General features: G+C 37.4%; 1 protein-coding gene across 1 annotated transcript in view; it reads left to right on the top strand.

Moving 5' to 3' along the window:
• MMP20 (matrix metallopeptidase 20) overlaps positions 1–23,326 on the top strand; it is a 46,897-nt gene extending 23,571 nt beyond the window's left edge. Inside the window, exons 7-10 of the mRNA XM_047752991.1 lie at positions 4,712–4,848; positions 6,078–6,234; positions 20,272–20,375; positions 21,279–23,326. Coding sequence (XP_047608947.1) covers positions 4,712–4,848; positions 6,078–6,234; positions 20,272–20,375; positions 21,279–21,379 — 499 coding nt within the window. The 3' untranslated portion in view covers positions 21,380–23,326. The remainder of the gene's footprint in view (positions 1–4,711; positions 4,849–6,077; positions 6,235–20,271; positions 20,376–21,278) is intronic.
• The last annotated feature ends 454 nt before the right edge of the window (positions 23,327–23,780 follow it).

The raw sequence follows: 23,780 nt of genomic DNA, 5'->3' as shown, positions 1-23,780 counted from the left end.
ACCGATCTCCACAGGCTCCTCAGACCGATATAAACAATTTAAGGACACTATGCAGAGCTTTGATTATTTTTAACCATTGTCTACGTATGGGTTTTTAATTTTACTTTTTCTTTCTTTTTAGGGCTGCATCTGTGGCATATGGAAGTTCCCAGGCTAGGGGTTGAATTAGAGCTACAGCTGCCAGCTATGGCACAGACACAGCAACGCCAGATCCAAGCCGCATCTGCAACCTGCACCACAGCTCATGGCAATGCCAGATCCTTAACCCACTAAGCGAGGCCAGGGACTGAACCTACATCCTCATGGATATTAGTCGGATTCATTTCTGCTGCGCCACAACAGGAACTCTGGGTTTTTAATTTTAAAGCTCTGTTTTTCTTGGGTTCAGTGAGATGGATGATGCATGTTTGATTTCTTGGCCTCTAAGACATTTTGATATAAACAGCCATGATGGTTCGAGTTCCCTGCAAATGAATGAATGGCTTCTTGGCCAATGATATGATTGTACTTCACAAAGTTTCCAGGGACAAACATTTCTATCAGTGAGACAAGTTTAGAAGGAAACTTAGCTCTATTGATAAATTCTGTTTTACATAATTAATAAATCTGTAGAGTAAAAACATGTCTTTTCAAAGTACTACAAATAATTATGAGTATTCCACAGTTTATAAAACTTTCATGTGCAGTATTTCAAGTGAACCTTTGAAGTATTAGCACAGATGTTATTATTAATTATTATTTGACAGAAGGAAATTGAGTCTCAGAAAAATTAAGTGACTCATACAAGATCACACACCCAATAACAAAACAAAGTCTCAAGCACCCCTCGCTTTTTTCACTGCACCAGTGTCCAGTCTCAGGGGAGAGAAGCATTAATTTTACCGAGAGCATCAATATGATAGAAAGAAGAAAGACCCCTCTTCCCCCTGAAACTAGGAAAAAGAGTGACAGAGAAAAACAGAGTCAAGGAGAGTAAGGGGTGAAGATGGTGGAAAATAAAAGTGCCCAGTCCGGCTGGATTACCTTGATAGCAAAGATGAGGAGTCTCTCTTGAAAATGAAAGACTAGGAGAATCAGCTTACACAGGTGGGGAGGGAGACAGTGCAGTACAACCAAAAAGGAACAAGAGTTCAGTGGACACAGATCTAGTCCTATAGGTGCCAGGCACCTGCTAAGACAGAGAATACAAGGATGCATAATATGTGGCCTTGCCCCAAGGAGCTTACAGGACTAGCAAAGAGCTTGGAGTGTTACCAGTGACCTCATCTCAAACACAATGGCTTAGTTGCTTTTCCTTAGCAAAAGGGAAGGAAATTTTCTGAGAATATGAAAATCAATGATTAGATAAGTTCCATGCAACCCTTTGACACCCATTTATTTAAGCAGCAAATATCTATTGAGCCCTGATTACATGCCAGGCACACCGGTGGCTTCTGGATACACAAAGAGAAACAGTGTGCGGCTAAATACCTATCAGCAAGTCTAAAATATCAATAAACTCCATTGTTCTGTCCTCCTTATCAAAGATCAGACTACAGACTATTGATAAGATGTATGTTTTCATTACCGGTTCCAAGATATCCTGCAGCTGTTCTTTTCCAACAAGTCCATAGTTGGGTTTGTTTTTTTGTTTGTTCGTTTATATTTTAAATTCACTAACAAATGTATAACAGGTTACTCCTTATACCCTTTTAATCCATTTAAATTAATTTGTTATTGTAAGTCTGTAGCTCTAAATTTATAAATCCTCTGAGTATGTGTTCTATTGCTTTATTACCCACCAGACATATTTTTTTGTTAATATGCTGACAATTTTCATGATCACAGATTTTTTTTAATGTATGGTACTTTACATGTGTCACATGAATAGTGTTTATTCCTTCCTTATTTATACAGCGTATATATTGTAATATGTCATAAAGTGTTTAAACCAAGGTTTCAGAGCTTTGACATTACTGATATACTGAGCCAGACAAGTCTTTTGTCATGTTGGGCTGTCCTGTGCATTCAGGATGTTCAGTGACGTCTCTGGTCTCTACCCATTAGACTCCGATGGCATTGCCCCCTCCTACTTGTGACAACAAAAATTGTCACCAGACATTGCCAAACGTCCCCTGCAGTACAAAATCATTCTTGGTTTAGAATGACTACTTTACTTAAATTTAGTCCTCACAGCAGCCACGATATCCTGAATCAAGGTTTATTAGTAAGGAATGTAATATTCCAAGACCTGTGAAATGTTCCAAAAGTACATTTTCGGTTTGCCTACGCTGTTAATCCTAACCTTAATTTTGGCTTGCCTACATTCTCTCTCACATTGAGTCATTCAGGACATCAGTGTCCTGTAACTTCAAATGAAAAATAGCATTTAATTTTTCCTAGAGTCATTTGATTTTTCAATGCAAAATAAAAGGATATACAACCCAGATTTAGAGTACCCAAGGGGAAAGAAGGTAGAAGTCAGCTGTACCTCCTCAGAGATGTAAGTCAGATAGAGCCTGGTAACTGGAAGATGTGTCTGCTCTTCCCCATCCACTTTCCTCATTTCCTCAGCCCCATTATTATAATCGCCTGAAAGGCATTCTTTGTACCTTAGTGAGCTTCGAGCACAGTGACTTGAGCAGAGTCGGCATTTCGGAATTACTATTGAATTGAATTACTTGGAAAACATTTGCTTATTGGATTCTTCATGGAGCTTCCAATGAATCCATTATTTTGCCCTCTTTATCAAAGATGAAATTATGGACTGTTGACATGATCTGTTTATTTTCATTACCTCATTATTCTGGATACCTGAGCCTGTTCCCATTTTGTGGTGGTGCAGAGAAAGGAGAAGGGGAGTGGAGTCCCTCTGGCCTTCAGAAAAGGCTAGGTCTCAATGGGCAAGGGCCTGGTTATACACAAAACTCAAGAGGTCACAAGGCTGAGAAGGATCAAGTAGATTAGATGGGTCATGTGATGAAAATCAGGACAGCTAGGGTCTAACTGGTTCTGCCTACCCCTGACCACCTGCCAACCTTTGGGCCCATCATCCTTTTAGGGTCTCAGTTTTCCATCTGTTAATACATATGTTCTATTTTTGTGTGTTTACAAAACAGGTCTTCTTCTAGATAATTTATTTTTTTAAAGGTTTTTATTTTTTCCATCATAGCTGGATTACAGTGTTCTGTGAATTTTCTACTGTACAGCAAGTTGACCCAGTCATGCATACATATATACATTCTTTTTCTCACATTGTCATGCTGTATGTTCTAGATAAGGCTGTGATGGGTAGAGCTTGGGCCATGGAAGTATACCCTCCATGGTCTCCTGAGTGTTATCCAAATAATAATTTTTTAAATGGACAATATCCATTTGAGTGGCACTTTACAGTTTATGATGCATTTTCATATACATTTCCTCATTTATCCTCATGAGATAGGCCAGGTATTATTACTGGCTTTTAAGAGATTATGAAATAAGCTTGGAGATGCTGGTCAGCATTGGAGTTGGAACTCCAGCTCACAATCTTCTAAAACATAATGTGCTTTCCCTTCTGCATTGTGATGCTGCTTAGGATCATGATGAAATATTTCTCTCTCTCAATATAGCTCTCCTTTAGATTTCATCATTAGCTTAAAGTGCCTCACCTAGATGGCTTTGCCAGGCCCCTAATAAATGCAATGGCACACCCCTCCTGTGGGGTACATTCTATGTTCCCAGAGTACCATGAACTTAACCCTTCATTGCAAGAATCACTGTGAATTATAATTGCCTAATCACTTATCTGCCTCTGCTACTAGATCATAAGCTTCTTGAGGACAGGACCTGAGTTATATTCAGTGTTTCATCACTGATGTCTACCTCAGTGCCTGCTGGTAGGTGCTCCAAAAATATTTCTTAAATTAACTAAAGCTCAACCTAAGATTTGAAGACTGCCTAAACTAACTACATAGAAAGTTAAATGTCAAAATTTTATTACAATTTCCCTGTCCACAAATAATTTTATGTATCGAATTCTAGCTTTTATAGAGTCAAATAAACTATTCATATTTTATAAGAATGATTTTCACCTCCAGAATTAAAAATGGACCACTTTTACACTGAAAGTTGTGGCTGGGTACCCTTGTGTGTATTCCCACAATTTTATGTAAATAATATTGGATAAATGGATGGTTGAGTTCCTAAATCTTAAGTTAATGTGTATGTACCAGATTTTCTGTGAACTAGCCAAAGATATAAAGACTTTAAATATATAAGTACTTAGGCAACATAATTTATAATTTTTTAATGCTTTTGCTGGAAATAGTTAGCATCTCCCAATCACAAAGTTTTGGCTCATTTATGTAATATTCATAAAGTGTACCTGGATGGTATTTATCTTTATGAGATTTTAATTTTTAAAAGATCAGAAGAGGAAAGGGAAATTTGTAGCAAATAATACTTGGAATATGTGTATAAATCATTTATGTTATTTCCTTGCTATATCTTTCTGTGTTTTGAACATCCTTAAATAAATGAAAGAAAGGGGATTGCAGAGATGTTAAAAGAATGAAGAGGGAGAAGAAACTGCTTAATAAAAGAAAAAATATATATGTTTTTCTTAAAACCAAGGCAAGGGCAAGAGGCATTTAGAAGTGGCCTCTGAAGTGTGGTTTGCAGATTTCAGTCCAGGTTCAGTTGAAGATCTAATTCAACCCTTGACTTTGATCTCTTTTCCATTTCCCAATAGGATTTTCTGGCGTCGGCAGGTCCACTTGATGTCAGGGATCCGGCCCAGCACCATCACCAGCTCCTTCCCCCAGCTTATGTCCAATGTGGATGCAGCTTATGAAGTGGCTGACAGGGGCATGGCTTACTTCTTTAAAGGTACTCTAAAGATCCCTCAAGGAGAGAAAGGGGGGGTACAGTGCCTGGTGTGTTTGGAACACTTAGTACTGTCAGCACTTTTTAGTAATCTTGGAGCGTGTTTCAGTCACTCCTTCTTTCTCCTCAGACTGTGTATGAAATACCACTCTACTGTATTGGGACAAAGACTGTCAAAGTCTTCACAGGGCCATAGATATAGTCTAGTGAGGTACTGTGGTAAGTCCAAAAGGTAGAGCCTGATCCCTACCCCCAGGACTCTGTTCTGAGTGACATGGTATACTCTACTGAGAGCCTCTAATTCACAAACGTCAACATGGAACTCTCAGAAGAACAAAACCCTTGCTGCCATGCCATGTTCATAAGGAGCTGGGAGTGGAGAGGTGCCAGTGAATTCAGGAGGTGGACACACACAATATCAATTTTTAGCTCCTGCTATTTGAGTGACTTTGGGAAGTTATCTAACTGCCCTGCTTCATTTCTGCCTGTGCAAGAGATTATAGTAGTGTCAACACTGAAGATGTGACAAGGGCTAGCCAGTGGTAACTATCAGTTTTAGCTTATATTTTCTAGATGTAGAGAGATACATACAGAAGTCTAGTGCCAATTTAAGCAAGAATCATAGCATTGGTATGTCACTTGTCCCTCCTCCCTCATATATAAACATGAGACTAAAATGAGATTATACAAAGGAGAGCTATCTCGGAAAAATAAATGTGTTAAATTTGACACAATGGGAGTTCCCGTCGTGGCTCAGTGGTTACCGAATCCAACTAGGAACCATGAGGTTGCGGATTCGATCTCTGGCCTCGCTCAGTGTGTTAAGGATCCGGCATTGCCGTGAGCTGTGGTGTAGGTTGCAGATGAGGCTTGGATCCCACGTTGCTGTAGCTCTGGCGTAGGCCAGCGGCTACAGCTTCAATTAGACCCCTAGCCTGGGAACCTCCGTATGTCGCGAGTGCAGCCCTAGAAAATACAAAAAAAAAAAAAAAATTGACACTATGGTATCAATATTTTTGCTTTCTTAAGGCAACGTTAGGGATTTTTGCCTCCAGGGAAAGTTTTAAGTCCTTTAGTAAATTGAATAGAGGCTTATATTTCCCACTGGGTTTTAGCCATGGCAAATATCCCAGAAAACAGCCCCATTTGTGGTCCTAAATAGAAAGCCTCATTAGTGAAGAGCATCACTAAGTGGTTAGAGAGTTTTTGTAAACTTTCATTTCTGTTTCCAGGACCCCACTACTGGATAACAAGAGGATTCCAAATGCAAGGTCCTCCCCGGACTATTTATGACTTTGGGTTCCCAAGATACGTGCAGCGAATAGATGCTGCCGTCCATCTCAAGGATACACAGAAGACCCTTTTCTTTGTGGGAGATGAATACTACAGGTATGGCTTTTCTCTTTTTGATTATCCAGATGTATTCAGTAAGAAGGAAAAATCCTTTTGCAGGAAAGAATGCAAGGCAAATTTGCAATAAGCCCATTGACTCTTCTCAGCCACTGAGATGTCATCTACTGATGGCTGACACTGCCTTCAAGATATAGAACCATCCAAATAGGTGAAACATTCATTCAATACTGCCACTGTTTGGTCTCCAGCACATGAAACATCCTAATCTTTCAAAGCACTTATTAACTTTTCAGTGGTGAAAAGAGTGGGCCCAGAATCCCCAGTACATAACTACACACTGGAAATGCCTGAGGGGAGAATTGATCTCCTCTTATGCATCAATGCATTCCAGAATATTCTGTGATTCTGTGCCAAATGAACATGGTCATGATTGCCAGGCTCTTTGAAGGAATTTTTTTTTACTTATGAAAGAAATTTTTGCTGAAAGGAAAAGGCCTTATTGCTAAGTCCTTTAACCCAGAACATGAAGATTCCTCTTTTTCAAGGAGGATCATATATAATTTCCATGACTGTCCTGCTTATTATAAGCAGATCTGAATAAGGTGCCATCTGCCATCCAGTCACTGTACACAGGGTCACACCTCCTCTCTCCTGCCTCATGTCATGTTGATTGACTGAGTGCAACTCTTTGTCAAGCTCTGCCTTTGCTCTTTCTCTATCCTCAAGGCTCACTTTAGCATTGCCTGTTTTTCTAAACTTCGAGAAGCAAAACACACATTTTAAACAGGTGACTATGCTAAACACTTTAGGTCCATGTTAGGATCTGATTGACAGCAGGAGGGGACCTAACTTTTGGTCCCAAAGCTTTCCTTTTATTTTAATTACCTATCTTTAATAACCATTTCTGTGGCACAAAATACATTTATAAATAAATATCTGTCATCTTCCTCCACTTAACTAGTTCGATTTAGAACTGAGAAAGTAATACAACTGGATCTATTTCATGAAAAGGAAAATTAATTTCATAAAAATGAATGTCAACTAAATATGGACCCTGTGACTCTTCTGGGCCACTGAGAGCCCTGGTAGCATTGTTCAAAGTATCATGTGCCATCATGAGTTGTCACTTCCAGTCCAATGTTCAAACCACTAAGCCAGCTATTTTTCTTTCAGAAGTTCCTTTATGGAATAGCAATAGTTATTCAATTATTAAATCCCTAAATCTGTGGAGCAGTCTCCAAAGTCTTTCTTTACGATAAGGTGGTTATAATCACTGTGCTGACACAGGAAGATAGATGTTGAGAAACCCAACTCCCATTTTGGGTTTTCAGGGAATGACATCCAGTGATGCATGTGTGAGCACATGTGTGGGAGTGTGAGTTGGGATTTTTTCAGTTAATTTTGTCAGCCTGATTCTTATTGGGAGGATTATCCACCCATTATTTCTATTCTCCACTCATTGTTGGGTCTTTGGACCAATCTATCACTCACCAGCCCCTGCAGTAAAGTATGTACCTCCAACCAGGTAGGACTAAGGCTTAACAGTGAACACAAGGGGCTTGGTGAGAGGTTTTTGACTCGCTGCACCTTTACAGATGGGGAGGAAGAGGGTCTCTGATTTTAATGATGCCCCCTCCTGAAGAAATAATACTGAACCTCTCCAACTGAACCTCTATGTGTCTATTAAGCAAAAGTCTTTAGTAATCTAGATAAAACAGATTCATTAAAAAATAGGCCTAGGGCAGTAAATTAAAGAGTAAGGAATTCATTTTGCTGGAAAGAAGAAACCATGATGGGCATTTTTTGATATTAACCTCCCAGGTTATTGAGAGTATTAAGAATATAATACATGTAAATACCTAGCACAGTGCCTAGCATATAGTAGATACTCAAAAAGAGTATTGCTTTAAAAGTTGGGATAATTAACAAACAATTGCTTAAACCTTAATATTACTATGCATTGCAATGCATTAAAAGAGTTGGTCAAAGAGAATTTCCTTTTTATATGGCTCATTTTTTTTATTTTTTGAGTTTTTTTTTTTTATTAGAGTTGATTTACAGTGCTGTGTCAATTTCTGGTGTACAGCATAGTGACCCAGCTCTCTCTATATATAGATATAGATGCATAATTTTTTCTCAAACTAGGCTCTTTTTTTAATTGAAGTATAGTTGACTTACAATATTATGTTAATTTCTGCTGTATCCTTCCAATATCCTGTGATAAACCATAATGGAAGAGAATTTCCTTTTGAAATACTGAAGGGCCCTGACACTGCTCTGAAATCTCTGCTTTTGGCAGAGCAGAGACAAACCTTCCAACATTGGGAATCTTCTACTTTATAATCTCCAACACACACACATACTGGTTTACACATTGAGGAATAAGACAACCTTGACTTACAGCTCAAAAGTTCAGGAAAAGCTAATGTATCATTTTTATTAATAACCCCCCCTGTATTCCATGCATTTTGCTCAGCAGGGCCTTATTGTCTTATAAAACCCTGCATTGATTAGAAATTATGTTCAGCTACTAATAAGAAAGACTCATAATAACCCCATGGCTTAAACCCATAAGCATCTTTTTTCTCATAAATGGAAAATGTCTCAAGTTCATGAGATTCAGAGCTGGTAAGATGGGTCCAGGGTCATTAGGGGCCCAAATTCTTTCTGACATTTTGCTCCAGTATTAACAAGTAGTTTTTACTCTCATGGTTGCCATAGGATTCAAAGCGGCTAGTGAAGCCTCAGCCATTACATCCTATTCTAAATAGGAAGAAGAAGGGCTAGAAGGAAAGAGCAAAGGAGACAAAGGAAGATCCATAGGTAAAGCACATGGGCATGCTCAAAAATACTGAAGGCCGCAGGCTTAAGTTATAAACCGATAATTTTATTCTATTGACACCCACTGACAGAGCATCGAGATTTATGTTCCTCCATCATTCTTCAGGTTCTTCTTGGTCCTCCTGCTAGTTCAGTCTGTGACACAAATAGTGTGCCAAAGGAAGAAAAGTCTCTAGATATGCTTGTCAGAGAAATTCTCCATGAACCCCTATGACTGGGGACCAGTATGAAGTGCTATGAGAAAACTATTGAAGAACTTCCTTCATTAAAGAATGAAGGTTGGCTGGGGGCCAGGTTGATTCAGGCTCTAAGAGTGAGAACCCATATTATTAGTGTAAGAGTGACCTACAGGGGAGGAGACCACATAACAACAAAGTGAATCCACAAGGGGCTGTACCATGCTGATGCCATCACAAACCACATCACCAAATGACATAGTGGTTCAACTTTACTACAAGGGCTACTTCTCCATATAGCAGTTTGCTTTCATTCCTTCCTTTCCTTTTTCTAGAAGCCCTCAATGATCCAGACAGGGTTTTTTTTTTTTTTTTCTCCTTGACATTACGTCTACCATTCAGGGCTAATTTCTCCCTATAGATGTTCTCTCTTGCCAATTAATAGCAGAATGGTGATACACCAAGGAGTTTCTAAGGACTGGGGTGGAGGGAAGCAGGGCAATGCCATCAATTCCAATATTCTTTTATATAGTCCATTTTTTCTAAACTTTGTGTAAAGTGACTTGCAAATTTACAAGTCCCAGCCCTTTTCCACTCCTAAATCACTCTTTCTATATAGAAAGACTGGAGGCATAATTGATGCAAAGTAGCATACAATCTTCCAAAGTCTCTCTTCCCTAGATGCCCCCAAAATACTGGAAATGGATCTGTTTATTTAAAGATTTTATAGTTAGTCACCATAGAGAAAGAAATAATAATAAAAATAAGAAACATGGGTAGAGTTCAATATCTTGGGGTTTTTTTAATCTTAATTTTTTTTCTTTTCTTAGGGTTGCACCCACAGCATATGGAGGTTCCCAGGCTAGGGGTCTAATCGGAGGTACAGCTGCCAGCCTATGCCACAGCCACAGCAACGCCAGATCCTTAACCCACTGAGTGAGGCCAGGGATCAAACCCGCAACCTCATGGTTCCTAGTCAGATTCATTTCCACTGCGCCACAACAGGAACTCCTAATCTTAAATTTTTTTAATGTATTGCTAAACTGTCACATTCAACCTACATATTTTGGACATGGTTATGTGTCAGGCTCTGTACTAGGACTTTGATGCTCATGGGAAGGCATGCTGTTTAAGAGTGTGGACAGGAGTAAAAGAGTATTCATCCCAAGCCTTACAGCAATCATCTGGCATCCTGGATCACCTTTCTTTTTTAGTTTAATCATCCTAAAATAGAGGCAGAAATAGTATCTCCTTCACTGAGTTGTGGAAATAAATGAGAAAAGTGTGAAATGCCTGTCATATATAAGTACTCAATTTATATTGGATGTTATTAATACCCTCAACAAGTCTTACAGTTGAGAGCAAATGTGTAGATTAAAAAATTAAGAGCAATCCAAGTGCCACACGTGGCCTCATAGAAGACAGCACAGGGATCAGTGGGGCAAAACAAAGAGGAAATAGCCAAGTCTAGCAAAAGTATCAAGAAAGAATTCTTAGAGGAAGTGATGACTGAGCTTCATCTTGAAAGTTGAGTAGGAGTTTCCTGGGCAGGAGGGGCAGGGTGTCTTCCAGGTAGAGAGAGCAGTTGAAGCCAAGGCAGCAATGCATGAAGTAGCCTCTGTACATGGGGAAAACCTCAGCAGGTCAGTATGATTAGAACATGAGCCAGAATGGGAGATGCAGTCCAAGGTCGTAGATTACAGAGGGCCTATGCCTATCTAGGGAGATCAGTGTTGATTTATGGAAAAGAGGGGTATCTATAAATGTCTTTTATAGATAGGAAAGTAACACAATAAGATTTTGTTATAAAAATAACATTCTGACAGCAGTGTGCCTGGATTGGAGGGGGACAAGACTAGAAGTCAGCTAAACCAGTTAGGCCAGAAAGCAGTGGGAAACATTTCAGAGTGCTTAATGGAAACCCCGCAACCAAGTATCTTATATTCTGCAAAGCTATCTTTCAAAAATGAAGGCAAAATAAAGACATTCCCAGATAAACAAAACCAGAGAATGTGTTGCTAGCATCTTCCTTACAAGAAGTACTAGAGAAAGTTCTTCAGACTGAAAGCAGGTAACCCCAGACAGTAATTTGAAAATTTGAGTTCACATAAAATAACAAAGAGCACCAGTAAATAAATAATTATAAAAGATAGTATAAATGTATATACTGGCAAACTGATTTTTAAATTAACCATATAAAGCTATATCAAATTTACATATATATATATAGTGTTATTGGGCTGATAACATATGGAAAGATAGTTTATATATTATAATCTAAACCAGATTATGGTAAATTTAAAAATATATACAGGATGTGCTCTGTAACAACTAAGAAAACAGCTTTAAAATGAAGTGAAAAAAAAATCATGAAAGAAATTTAAATGGTAAATTGGAAATTTTTCACTATGGCAAAATAAAGAATTAAGGAGGGGGAGTTCCCGTCGTGGCGCAGTGGTTAACGAATCCGACTAGGAACCATGAGGTTGCGGGTTCGGTCCCTGCCCTTGCTCAGTGGGTTAAGGATCCGGCGTTGCCGTGAGCTGTGGTGTAGGCTGCAGACGCGGCTCGGATCCCCGTTGCTGTGGCTCTGGCGTAGGCCGGCGGCTACAGCTCCAATTAGACCCCTAGCCTGGGAACCTCCATATGTCGCGAGTGCAGCCCTAGAAAATACAAAAAAAAAAAAAAAAGAATTAAGGAGGGAAAAAGGAACCACAAATACATGAGACATGTAGAAAACAAAAGTGAAATGGCAGATTTAAATCCAATTATATCAATAATATTAAATATGAATAGCTGAAGAAATCTAATCAAATTACAAAAATCAGCAGGCTAGATTTTAAAAAAAAGATGCAACTGTATACTACCTATAAGAAATACCACTATAGTCAAAGATACAAATACACTAAAAGTAAAAGTATAGAAAATATATATTCCATGCAAACAAAACACATCAGAAAGCCAAGATAGCTAAGCTAATATCAACCAAAACAGACTTCAAAATAAAAAATATTATTAGGTATAGAGAGGGATATCTTATACTGATAAAAAAAAAAAAGTCTCTCCACCAGGAATATAAGAAAACCTTAATAACAAAGCCCAAAAATGCAAGAAGCAAAAAAACTGACAAAAACGAAGGCAGGAAAAATAACTGAAATAAACAGACTTTAATACCTCACTTTCAATAATAGATAGAACAACAAGATCAATTAGGAAAGAAAGACGTAAATAACACTATAAACCAACTAGACCTAACAGATATCTGTGGAACACTTCACTCAATAAAAGCAGGCTATACATGCTTCTCAAGTGTATGTGGAACACTCTCCAGGATAGATGATATGTGAGGCTACAACACAAGCCTCAATACATTTAAAACCATTGAAGTCATACAAAATATCTTCTCTGACCACAGTGGAATAAAAGCAGGAGTCAATACCCAAATTTGAGTGGAAATTCTGGAAAATTTACAAATATGTGGAAATCAGACATCATACTCTTCAACAACCAATGGGACAGAGGAGAAATTTCAAGAGGAATTAGAAAATACTTAAAGATGAATGAAAATGAAAACACAACCTTGAGAATTTATTGATATATTTAAGGTAGCACTTGAAGGGAAATTTATAGCTGTAAATCCTCATATTAAAAAAGAAGAAAGAACTCAAATCAATAACTTAACTCTCCCCTTAAGATACTCAAAAAAAGACCAAGTTAATCCTAAAGCAAGCAGGAAAAAGGAAATAATAAAGATTACAGTGGAAATGAATGAAGAACAGAATATATAAGCAATTTGAGAAAATCAGCAAAACTAAATTTGGTTCTTTGAAAGATCAAGAAAACTGACCAACTTCTCACTAAATAGACCTAGTAAAAGAGAGAAGACTCAATTACTAAAATCAGAAATGAAAAAGGTAAAAATAAATTATAAAGGAATGAACAATTGTATGACAACAAATTAGAAAATTTATGAAATAGACAAATTTCTAGAATGACACAAAGTGATGAAACTGAGTCAAGAAGAAACAGACACTATGAATAGACCTATAACAAATGAAGAGATTTTAATTTATAATAAAAAAATTATTCACAAATAGAGGCCAAGTCTACATGTTTCACTGGTGAATTCCTACCAAAACACTTAAAGAAGAATTATTGATAATTTTTCTCAAACTCCTCCAAAAAATAGAAGAGGAAGGAACACTTCCCAACTTATGTATGGAGCCAGCATTACCCTTATATGCAAACCGGACAAAGCCATCACAGGAAAATAAAACTTTGGATCAATATTTACTGTGAATACTAACAAAATACTAACAAACCAAATCCTGAAACATACAAAAAGAATTATACACCATGATCAAGTGGGAATTTTCCCCAGGAAGGCAAGGTTGGTTTAATATCTGAAAATCAATTAACAAATATATCATACCAATATAATTTAAAAATTAAAAACCATATGACCATTGCAATTAATGCAGAAAAAGCATTTGACAAAATCCAACACCATTGCATGATAAAAAGCACTCAACAAACCAGGGATAGAGGAAGCTTTTTCAACTTGATAAAAGGCATCAATGAAAATCCACAGCTGATAACATACTAGGGAGGAAAGATTGGACACTTTCCCCCTAAAATCAGGAATGAAACAAAAATTTCCTTTCTCACTCGTTCTAGTCATGATTTTATGGATGTTCTAACTAGGGCAATTAAGCAAAAATGAATGATATAAAAAGTATCCAGACTGAAGGAAAGTAAAACTATCTTGGTATGTCATACAATCTTTTACATGGAAAAGTCTAAGGAATCCTCAAATGAAAAAAATTAGAACTAATCAGTCCATGAAGTTGGCAGAGTATGAGTTCAATATCAAAAAATTCTACTGTAGTTCTATATATTTCAATGAAAATGCAAAAATGAAATTATGAAAACAATTCCACTTACAATAGCATCAAGAAGAAAAACATACTTAGAAATAAATTTTAACGGGAGAAGAGGAAAATATATAGTCTGAAAACTATAAAACATTGTTGAAAGAAATTACACAAGGTCTAAATGGAAAGATATTTCATGTTCATGGATCAGAAGCCTTAATAATTTTAAGATAGTGGTGCTCTCCAAATTGATCTATAGACTCAATCTCTATCGGAATACTACTGGTTTCTTTGTAGAAATTGACAAACTGATCTTACAATGTATAAGGAAACTCATAAAACCCAGAATAGCCAAAATATCTTGGAAAAGAAGAACAAAGTTGGAGAATTCGGACTTCCCAATTTCAAAACTTACTGGAAAGCAAGAAAACGTGATATTAACATGAGGATAGACATATAGATCATGGAATATAATTGAGAGTCCAGAAATAAACCTGTATATCTATGCTCAGTTGATTTTTGACAAGGATGCTAAAGTCATTCAATGAGGAAAGAATAAAATTAAGAAGTAAAGCAAAAATTAAAGAATAAACAGGAATTCCAGTTTTCACGTGTGTAGCCTGACATGTTGGTGAGACCAAAGATTAGAAATATCTGAGAGAGAGAGTTAGACATACAGGTTTTTTGTGGGTTTTTGTTTTTGTTTTTCTTTGTTTGTTTTTGTTTGGTGGGTTTGTTTTTTTTTTTTTTCCGCTTATTAGGGCCACACTCGCAGCATATGGAGATTCCCAGGCTAGGGGTTGAATTGGAACTACAGCTGCCAGCCACAGCCACAGCCACAGCCACAGCAATGCAGATCCAAGCCACATCTATGACCTACACCACAGCTCATGGCAACATCGGATCCTTAACCCACTGAGCAAGGCCAGGGATCAAACCCTCAATCTCATGGTTCCTAGTTAGATTTGTTTCTGCTGTGCCACAACAGGAACTCCAACATACAGGTCTTGAACTCAGAGAATTCTGGCTGGAGATATAAATTTGCATTCATCATACAATCAGGTAGTAATTGAGACCACCAATATTTTTCAATATTGTTACAAATTCTTTGTTCCAGAATTTTCTCATAGTCACTTTCCCCATGGGGACCTGGCTCCAGACCCCTGTCTAGGATAGTACATGGCAGTTTCTCACTCTTCTCCCCTTCTCTTTGTTCTTGACCATTCTCTCCCTGCCCTCTCTAGCGTAGATCACAAAGACCCCTTCCTCCATGAAAGCCTTGTGATTCCTGGCTGTAAGTGCATTATTAGCTTCAAAGAGGACTCTAGATTTCTATTTCACTAGAAAGGTTTCTTTGAAGAAACTTCTTGAAACATATCTTAGATACTTATCACTAAATTCCCCTTTTTGCCATCCTTTTTCACATTTTAGCAGCCTGAACTCCCCATCCAGTACTTCAAAGAAGGCAACAAGAGTCAGTTTCGCCACTGACATATGTTAGAAACCCTCACAATCAAAACACCAGAAATTCCTAACAAATTTCAGTACCAAGCATAAAATTAAACAATACATAGGCACTTTACCAAAATAGTCCCCAAATCCTTACATTACAAAGGTGCAGAGTATATAAAAAAACTACATCAGTTATCTATTGCACTATAATATTACAAGTGAAATTCAACTGTCAGTAGTGATTTATTTAATATCTATACCCATTAATCAATATTAAGTAATGAAACAAATACTTGTAAAGCAAATAAACATAGTTAACAGGTCAATCATTTTTATTTGGTATTTTGGTTTCACAAACAAGACCTCAGTGATGAGAAAATGTAAATTTAGCAGGTACCTAGCATACAGCAGATTCACAATAAAAATGTTTTCTTAATATTAAAATTCAGCTAATATTTATTGATGGTTCATTATGTGTTAGGAATCACACTATTTTCCCATATTCTCTCATTTTCTCATCTGCCTTCTCAACAATCTTGAGAAATAAGTATTGCTCTCTCCATTTAATAGGTTAAAGCATTGTATCTAAGAGATTAAGTGATTAGATCAAAGTCACACAGCTAATTGTAGCCAACTGAGGCTATATTTAATGCGCTCGGAATCGAAATCCATAGATCCTTCCCATGTATAAAATGTAGTCAGTTTTCATTCGCTTCACCATTTATTTATTTATTTACTGTCAATTAAAATACCCGTGCACATAATTCTCATCCTATCATATACTTTTATTTTCTTTTACCTTCGGCAAACCCCCCAGCATACCAGCAGACCTTCTAACTCCTTTTTTGCCGAGGTCTCTGGACTACCGCAACATTCTCTAATCTTCCCTCATCCTCCTTTTCTCAACCTTGCCTGTTACTACAAAATGTCATTCTAAAGACGTGTGTTTAAAAAATTAAAGACTAAAATAAACTCTTTGATGAGTTTATCGAATCAAATCACAAAGTTCATTCAGTCTCATACTAGCCAGTCAGTTTATGGTTCTTGGGTCCAAAATAAACCATAAAGGCCTATAGCCTGGGCCAGTCCTTGATATCTACATGTGTTTGGGGTGCATTGTGTGTGTGTGAGGGAGAGAATTTCTCTCATTCCTATAACTATGATAAGGAAACCGGAGCTCAGAGTTGGAGCACTTTTTGCAGATCACAAAGTCAGCAGGTAACAGTCAAAATGCAAACCTAGCGCTATCTCACTATACACATTGTGCTCCCTGCTCTATAACAGAAATCTTCAAATACCTGTCCAGAAACTAAGCGCTAGATCTTCACAAAAAAGATCACAGAAAAATAAAAATAGCACAATATTATAAATATAGGGGGTGTGGTCTGGATCAGTATTATTGGCTAGAATCATCTTTTATTCTGAGATTATATCCTTTCTGCCTTTTTTTGGTGTTAAAATTACTCTTCTTTGTGGCATAATAATGAAAATAGTTGGTATTTTTATTTTGATAGTTTGATGGCAATATTCTTACTTGGTAAAATGAAAAGTAGGTAACCCTATGCCCATCTATAAGTGTCTATAGAAAAGGTACAAATGAAAAATATAGTTATCAGCTAACCTTAATTAGCTAAGATGGTGATTTATGTGTCAGATGATACTTCAAAATAGATTTTATTGAGAGTAATACTCTTACAAAAGCAGTTATAGAGCAAAAGGTGAGAGAGCAGAGAGGGAGCTAGCAGAAAGGGAGAATAATCACTAAATATATAAATGGGAGAAGGGATGGAAAAAAACAATGATTTCACAGTTTTGCCAAAATTTTTGCCTAGGTTTTTAATAACGTGCTTGAAAATTAAAATTCTTAGCTGGACATTCCTTCTCTAAAATTTCTTCTGAAATTTTATTACATATAATATTATTACCTCCATTACCTCTGAACAGATATATAAGATTTTAGATGTCACCACAACCCACTTTAGCAAACTAAGCAGTCAGATGAAAAGAGAAAGATCTGTTTTTCAGATCTTTTTATTGGATTAATAATCATCATTTTCTCTTTAAAACTTATTCCTATTCCTGTATTATTTAAGTGGTTTTTCTATTCTCAAAAAAAAAAAAAACTTTACTTTCTCCTTTCATACTTTCCAGATTTCTCCATCCAGTTTAAGAATAATACAAGCATATCCCAACTTGTAACACAGCTATTCTTTGTCAGTCGACTTGTTTGGAACTAAGAACACATTTTGCCATAAAATAATATAAATGTGATCAAGTACTAAAAAATCACTCATAAATGCCTATTTAAGATACACAAAGGGAAGGCATGGCTCTAATTATAATAGCTCAGTTTTGAATCCTCTATTCAGAGCAGACAGAAAGAATAAAGACATGAAAGTCATTTCACCATTTTCCCTGAGTATAGGGGTCAACATTAAGCAAATAATTCGAAAATAAGTAATGTTGTTGGGCATCTCCCATCGCCACCACATTTCCCTCTACATCTACAGACATGTCAAATGCCTCTTGGTCACTCTGTTCTTCCTTTTGCATCCTACTCCCCAAATATTTCAAGTTTAGAATTATCTTCCTCACTCCCTCCAGTCAAAGCATCATTTCCTCAATACAACTATCACAGGGAAGTGAGAGAAGAAAACCTAACACACAAAGATTAATACGTGAACAATCTGTACTTCACTTCCCATTTTTAACAAAGGACACTAGATTTCAGACATGAGAACAAAATAAACAGAAGAAATCCAAGCCATAGGAGAGGCAATATGTATGGCTGTTCTTTTTCTGCAGTCTTTCCCTAACTCCAGTCCTGCCACTGGGCAGCCACTCCTCCTAATAGTGTATAGGTGCCCTGTCTCCACACTCAGTGTTAGCCTATCTTTTTTCTTTTTTTGGACACACCCACAGTATGCGGAAGCTCCTGGGCCAAGGATCAAACCCATGCCACAGCAGTGACCCAATCTGCTTCAGTGACAACACTGGATCCTTAACTTGATGCACCACAAGAGAACTCAAAATTATTAGTATTATTATTCGGCCATGCTAGCAGCATATAGAGGTTCTCAGGCCAGGGATTGAACTGCACCATAGCAACAACAACCCTGGACCCTTAATCCACTGAGCCACCAGGGAACTCCTGTATGGGCACTTCTGATGCTGACAAAACACAGTACATGGCTTCCATTTTTATTTGTACTTAATATAACTTATATAGCTTGGTTTTTTCCCCCTGGGCTATTGGAAGGCTCTAATGGTTCTCCTGGAAAGGGAATTCGGACTTCCAGGAACTGGTTTCCTACCCTCAACACCCCATAAAGCAGCTCAACCCACTAGTCAGTTTCAGCCTGAATACTTCTTTCCCCATGTTCGATCCTGCTTAATATCGTGAGAGATCTGTCCCCCGGTCTGTGTAGTCATAGCCACATGAGAGGCACATTTCAGAAGAAGGTGGGTGTGATCTGATACCACAGGAAACTCCCAGTAGCCCAGGAACCAGAAGAAATAGTCTGACCTTTTGGTGGGAAAGGAGTGGGGTGAGCACCTTGGGAATGCCCCCATTGGGAGCTCTGTGCTGATGATAAAGGGACTTTCTCACACTTTAAATGAAAGCTTCTTGAAGGAGTGAGTCTGCTCTGCCTACATGCTGAACTCACACAAGTCATGCTGATTCACACAAGTCACAGTCTTTTTCACAAAGGGTAACTTAGATCACAAAGAGATGTCTTAACCAATCCTTAGAGTTATCACTGTATGATATTTGTGGATTCAGAAAAAGAAATCTAATCTACTTTTCAGTTAGTCGTATAATCTTTCTAGGAAACAAAAGCAATTAATTTAATTAAAAAGATTTAAAAGGCAGAGTTTCAGTTATTCTAGATTTTCTTGCTTCTTGTTTTTAATCTACTGACTATTCACACATTTGCATTGTTTGTTCAATCCCTCCTCTGTAGGTACATAGCAGGAAGCTCATTAATAAAAGCCTCTATAAAGGGCTTTCAACTGTTTGGTAGCCGAGAAATTCATACATGGAGAGAGAAATTATAACAGTAAATAAATCATTAAAAATATAGGTAATTTAATTACCTATATGTAATTAAAATATAGATAATTTAAAATATAGGTAATATAATTTTTAATTATAGAAATATGATCCTATAATATTTAACTCATTCTAAACAATGTACCTGGTGGTTTTTTAAGAGAATGTTTAGAGCAATGACTCCCAACCTAGCGGTCCCAGAACCTCTGGAACCTGGGAGAGTTATGTCAGAATGTGTGTGTGTTTGTGTGTGAGAGAGAGACAAAGATAGACAGGAAAACAGATTTAAAATAAATCAAAATAAATCAGGAGCTCCCACTGTGGCTCAGTAGGGTAAGAACCTAACACGGTGTCCATGAGGATGAGGGTTGGATCCCCGCCTCGCTCAATGGGTTAAGGACCCAGTGTTGCCACAAGCTATGGCATAGGTCGCAGATACAACGCAGATCCGGTATGGCTGTTGCTGTGGCTGTGGTGTAGGCCAGCAGCTGCAGGTCCGATTCAACCCTTAGCCCAGGAATTTCCATATGCTGCAGATGTGGATGTAAAAAGAAAAAAAATTAAAAATAGAATAAATCAAAAGTCAGCCCTGGCTAAATATACCTGAATAGCACATTGTCCTCTACAAGCAATAAAAATCTCTTATTAATATTATTTGAAATAATACTTCTTCCAGCTACGATGAACGAAAAAGGAAAATGGATAAAGACTATCCAAAGAATACTGAAGAAGAATTTTCAGGAGTTAATGGCCAAATAGATGCTGCCGTGGAATTAAACGGTGAGTGTTTCTACTGAAAAGTTTCTTTGTAGAAATTGTAACAAGAAATCTGGGCTCTGCTTTAACATCACAGAAAACAGGTTCCCAAACAGGAATCCTTGGCTTTTTGTTGTTGTTGTTTTGGTTTGGTTTGGTTTTTGGCTCTGAGTCCCTTCTAAATTTAGCTAGCCAGATTAACCACCAGAAAGAGTATAAAGGGTATCATTATGGTTCTCTCTTTACAAATGGAAAGTTTTAAAAGTATAGCTTCAGTCTATTAGTACCTTCTAGGTACGTTTTCCCACTCCATCACCCAACTTCTGAAATTTAACATATAGCTGGGAAAGTTGAATTGAATTGAACTGGGTTAAGTAAGTTTAACTGAATCTTTTGAATCAGTCAGTCAGCATATTCTTCTTGAGTATGTGGCACAGAACTGGCCACTGTTCGGAAATGCAAAGACTGTTCCGGATATGGTCTCTGCTCTTGTGAAATGGTTACCATCTTCAGGAAATGCCTCTCCATCCAACACATATGAAATTACTGGGAAACAAGACAGTCTATATAACTTAGTATTGAATTGTGTGATAGTCTTGACAATAATTCCAAGAAAAAGAAAAGATCAAAACAGGCATCAGTTGATGCAGATTTCACAGTGGAACTTCAGATGGTATTTAAAAAATGGCTAGAGGTTGACTAGGAAAAGGGAAAGGGTTTCCTGAAGGGAAACACCCTGAGCAGAAGGACCAAGCATCCCCAGCAGGGGCAGTGAGAAAGATGAGAAATGATTGACATGTGAGGGGTGTCAGGTTCCAGGGCTCAGAGAGAGATATGCAGAGGGTTAGCTAACTGTCACCTGACTCATTCCCAATTCCCCTCTGAAGTCATTATCAGTAACCACAATTTCAACTTTGTCTCTTTTAGGCTACATTTACTTCTTTTCAGGACCCAAAGCATACAAGTATGACACAGAAAAGGAAGATGTGGTTAGTGTGTTGAAATCTAATTCCTGGATTGGTTGCTAAATAGAAAAGTCTAGTCTTTCCAGAGAAATGAAGATGACTGCAAACAGCTGGTAATGGGATCTTAAGGACTAAAGCAGAACGCAGGTTAGGGATTCTTCCCCTGACCTTCAATTCTAAGGGTAATTTAGAATTCGAGGAAAATAATTATGCTTCTAAACTATTTCATACTTGTGGATTCAGAACTTTAATCCAAATGTAAAATTCCTGTATGGTCAACTGTACACAACATCAGAATTAGCACAATGCAATCTTCAGTTAGACAACCATTTTTTTTCTTACCTAATATACTGAGGCAAATTGATAAGTTTGGTTTTTATTTCCAGGAAAAAGCCCACTTGTGGATTCCCTGACATGTATTATAATTCTTTTAATAGGAAATGGCATTACTATACAAATTATAATTATTTGTTATTTGTAGTAGCTTTTTCAGCTTAACATTTGTTATGATAAATATACATGTACCCCTCTTTAAACATATCACAAACAACATACTGTATGTTTTGTTTCTCATTGTTTGTTTGTTTGTCTGACTCTATGTGTTCACACTGGTCTTTGAAGTAGGTTATAGTGGGCAAATCTACTCAAATGGGTTTTCATACTAGGTAAGAGAAGGGCACTTTACAACAGGACAGCTTTTAACAAGCGCCAATCAAAATGCTGTATAAGAACAGTTCCTCATTTCTCTTTAGTTAGTAGCTTCTATCACACTCTGGCAACAAATTTTGTGTACCTATAGAAAACTTAAATATTGAGATAGTATCATGAGTATGCAGACCCAGAAGAGATCATAGTAATTTGCTCTATTTCCTGCTTCCTGAAACTGAAATACCTGCCACATGACTCTCTTTAACCCATCTAAGTGCATCTCTTCTGAATAGCTTTCCATTCAGTTTGTCTTTTGTTTCAGTTTTTCTTTCTTCAAGCTAAACCCTTTCTTTCTACCGAGCCATTAGTACAGATGAAGTACAGTTGTCTGTAATTCTTTTTTTTTTTTAATCTTACCCTCTAGAATGTAAGGATTATAGAACATTTTAGTAGTTCTAAAATTAGATGACTAAATACATTTAACATACTTCAGAGACTACCTGGAACATCTATAACGTCCAACAGATATTAGCTATAATTATTGCCATCACTTACTAAATTATTTCATGCATTCACTAAAAAGACTTAGTATTAAGAAGGGCTGGGTCAGTTATCCAGGTTACTCTAATCTTTCCGCTTGGTTTCTGTTATGAAAGTGGCTATTTACAGCCAACCAGAGGTTGAATCTTTGACTGCTGAAGACAAAATCTGGCATCCCTACTTTCCAATGGCAACTGACTCTACAGAGTAAGAAAAATCACTTTTTCAAAAACAGAGCTGAGGAGAACTTCTGATTATTCATAAGCAAGGAGGGAAAACAGTCTGGCATCTCCTAAAAAAGCTAAACACAGAGTTACCATGAAACCCAGAAATGGTACTCTAGGTACATACCTGTGAGAAATGGAAATACATGTCCACACAAAAAAAAGTGCACACAAATGTTCACAGCAGCATTATTCATGATAGCCAAAAAGTATACACAGGTCTATCAAATGGTGAATGGATTTTTAAAAATCTGGTAAATTCATATGTGGGTATATTGTTTGGCAATTTAAAAAAGGACTAATACATGCCACAATACTGTTGAATCTTCAAAACATTATGCTCAGTGAAAAAAGCCAAACACAATAGACCGCATATTGTGTGGTTCCATTTATATAAAATGTTCAAATCCAGAGATACTGAAAGCTGATTACTGCTTGTCAAGAGCTGCAACAAGGGGGAGTGAATGTATGGTATGCGAAAAGTGAATGGTGGCACAAATCTGTGAATATACTGAAAGCCATTAAATTGTACACTTTAAACAGAATTGTACGATATCTGAATTATATCTCAATAAACCTGTTATATTTTTTAAAATAATAAGCAAGGAGATCCAGGAGGTGTGTTGATCTGTGCAGGCAATGCAATCTGGCCAACTGTGGCAGGGGCCACGCAGCAATGACGCACCTGGTGCCCTCTTTGTGTCCAGTGCTAGCTCAGGGGCAAGTCTGTTGTAGACACTTCCCTAAATAAATGTTACTGGATGCAAAAAAGCATATGCTCCGAGACCCAACTGACTGGCAGAACCCTAGACATCCCTGAGACAGCTGAGCTACAAACAAGTACCACAAGGATTGATAACCAATGACCTGAAAGTTCTTTTCCAAATTCCAAACTAAATCAGTAATCAAAGGATATATTGACTCCGGGTAACCTCCATTTCCCAAAACTAATTCTTACAAATCCTCGTTCCTTTGTTGAGTGAGACAACTGGCTCCCAGATATAGCTGGTATTTTGGAAAGATGTGGTCTTTCTAAAGCACAAGAAATAGTG

The sequence above is a fragment of the Phacochoerus africanus genome, chromosome 11, assembly GCF_016906955.1.
Source record: "Phacochoerus africanus isolate WHEZ1 chromosome 11, ROS_Pafr_v1, whole genome shotgun sequence".
In the NCBI taxonomy this organism is placed as follows: domain Eukaryota; kingdom Metazoa; phylum Chordata; class Mammalia; order Artiodactyla; family Suidae; genus Phacochoerus; species Phacochoerus africanus.
This window is presented reverse-complemented; position numbering and strand designations above follow the sequence as displayed.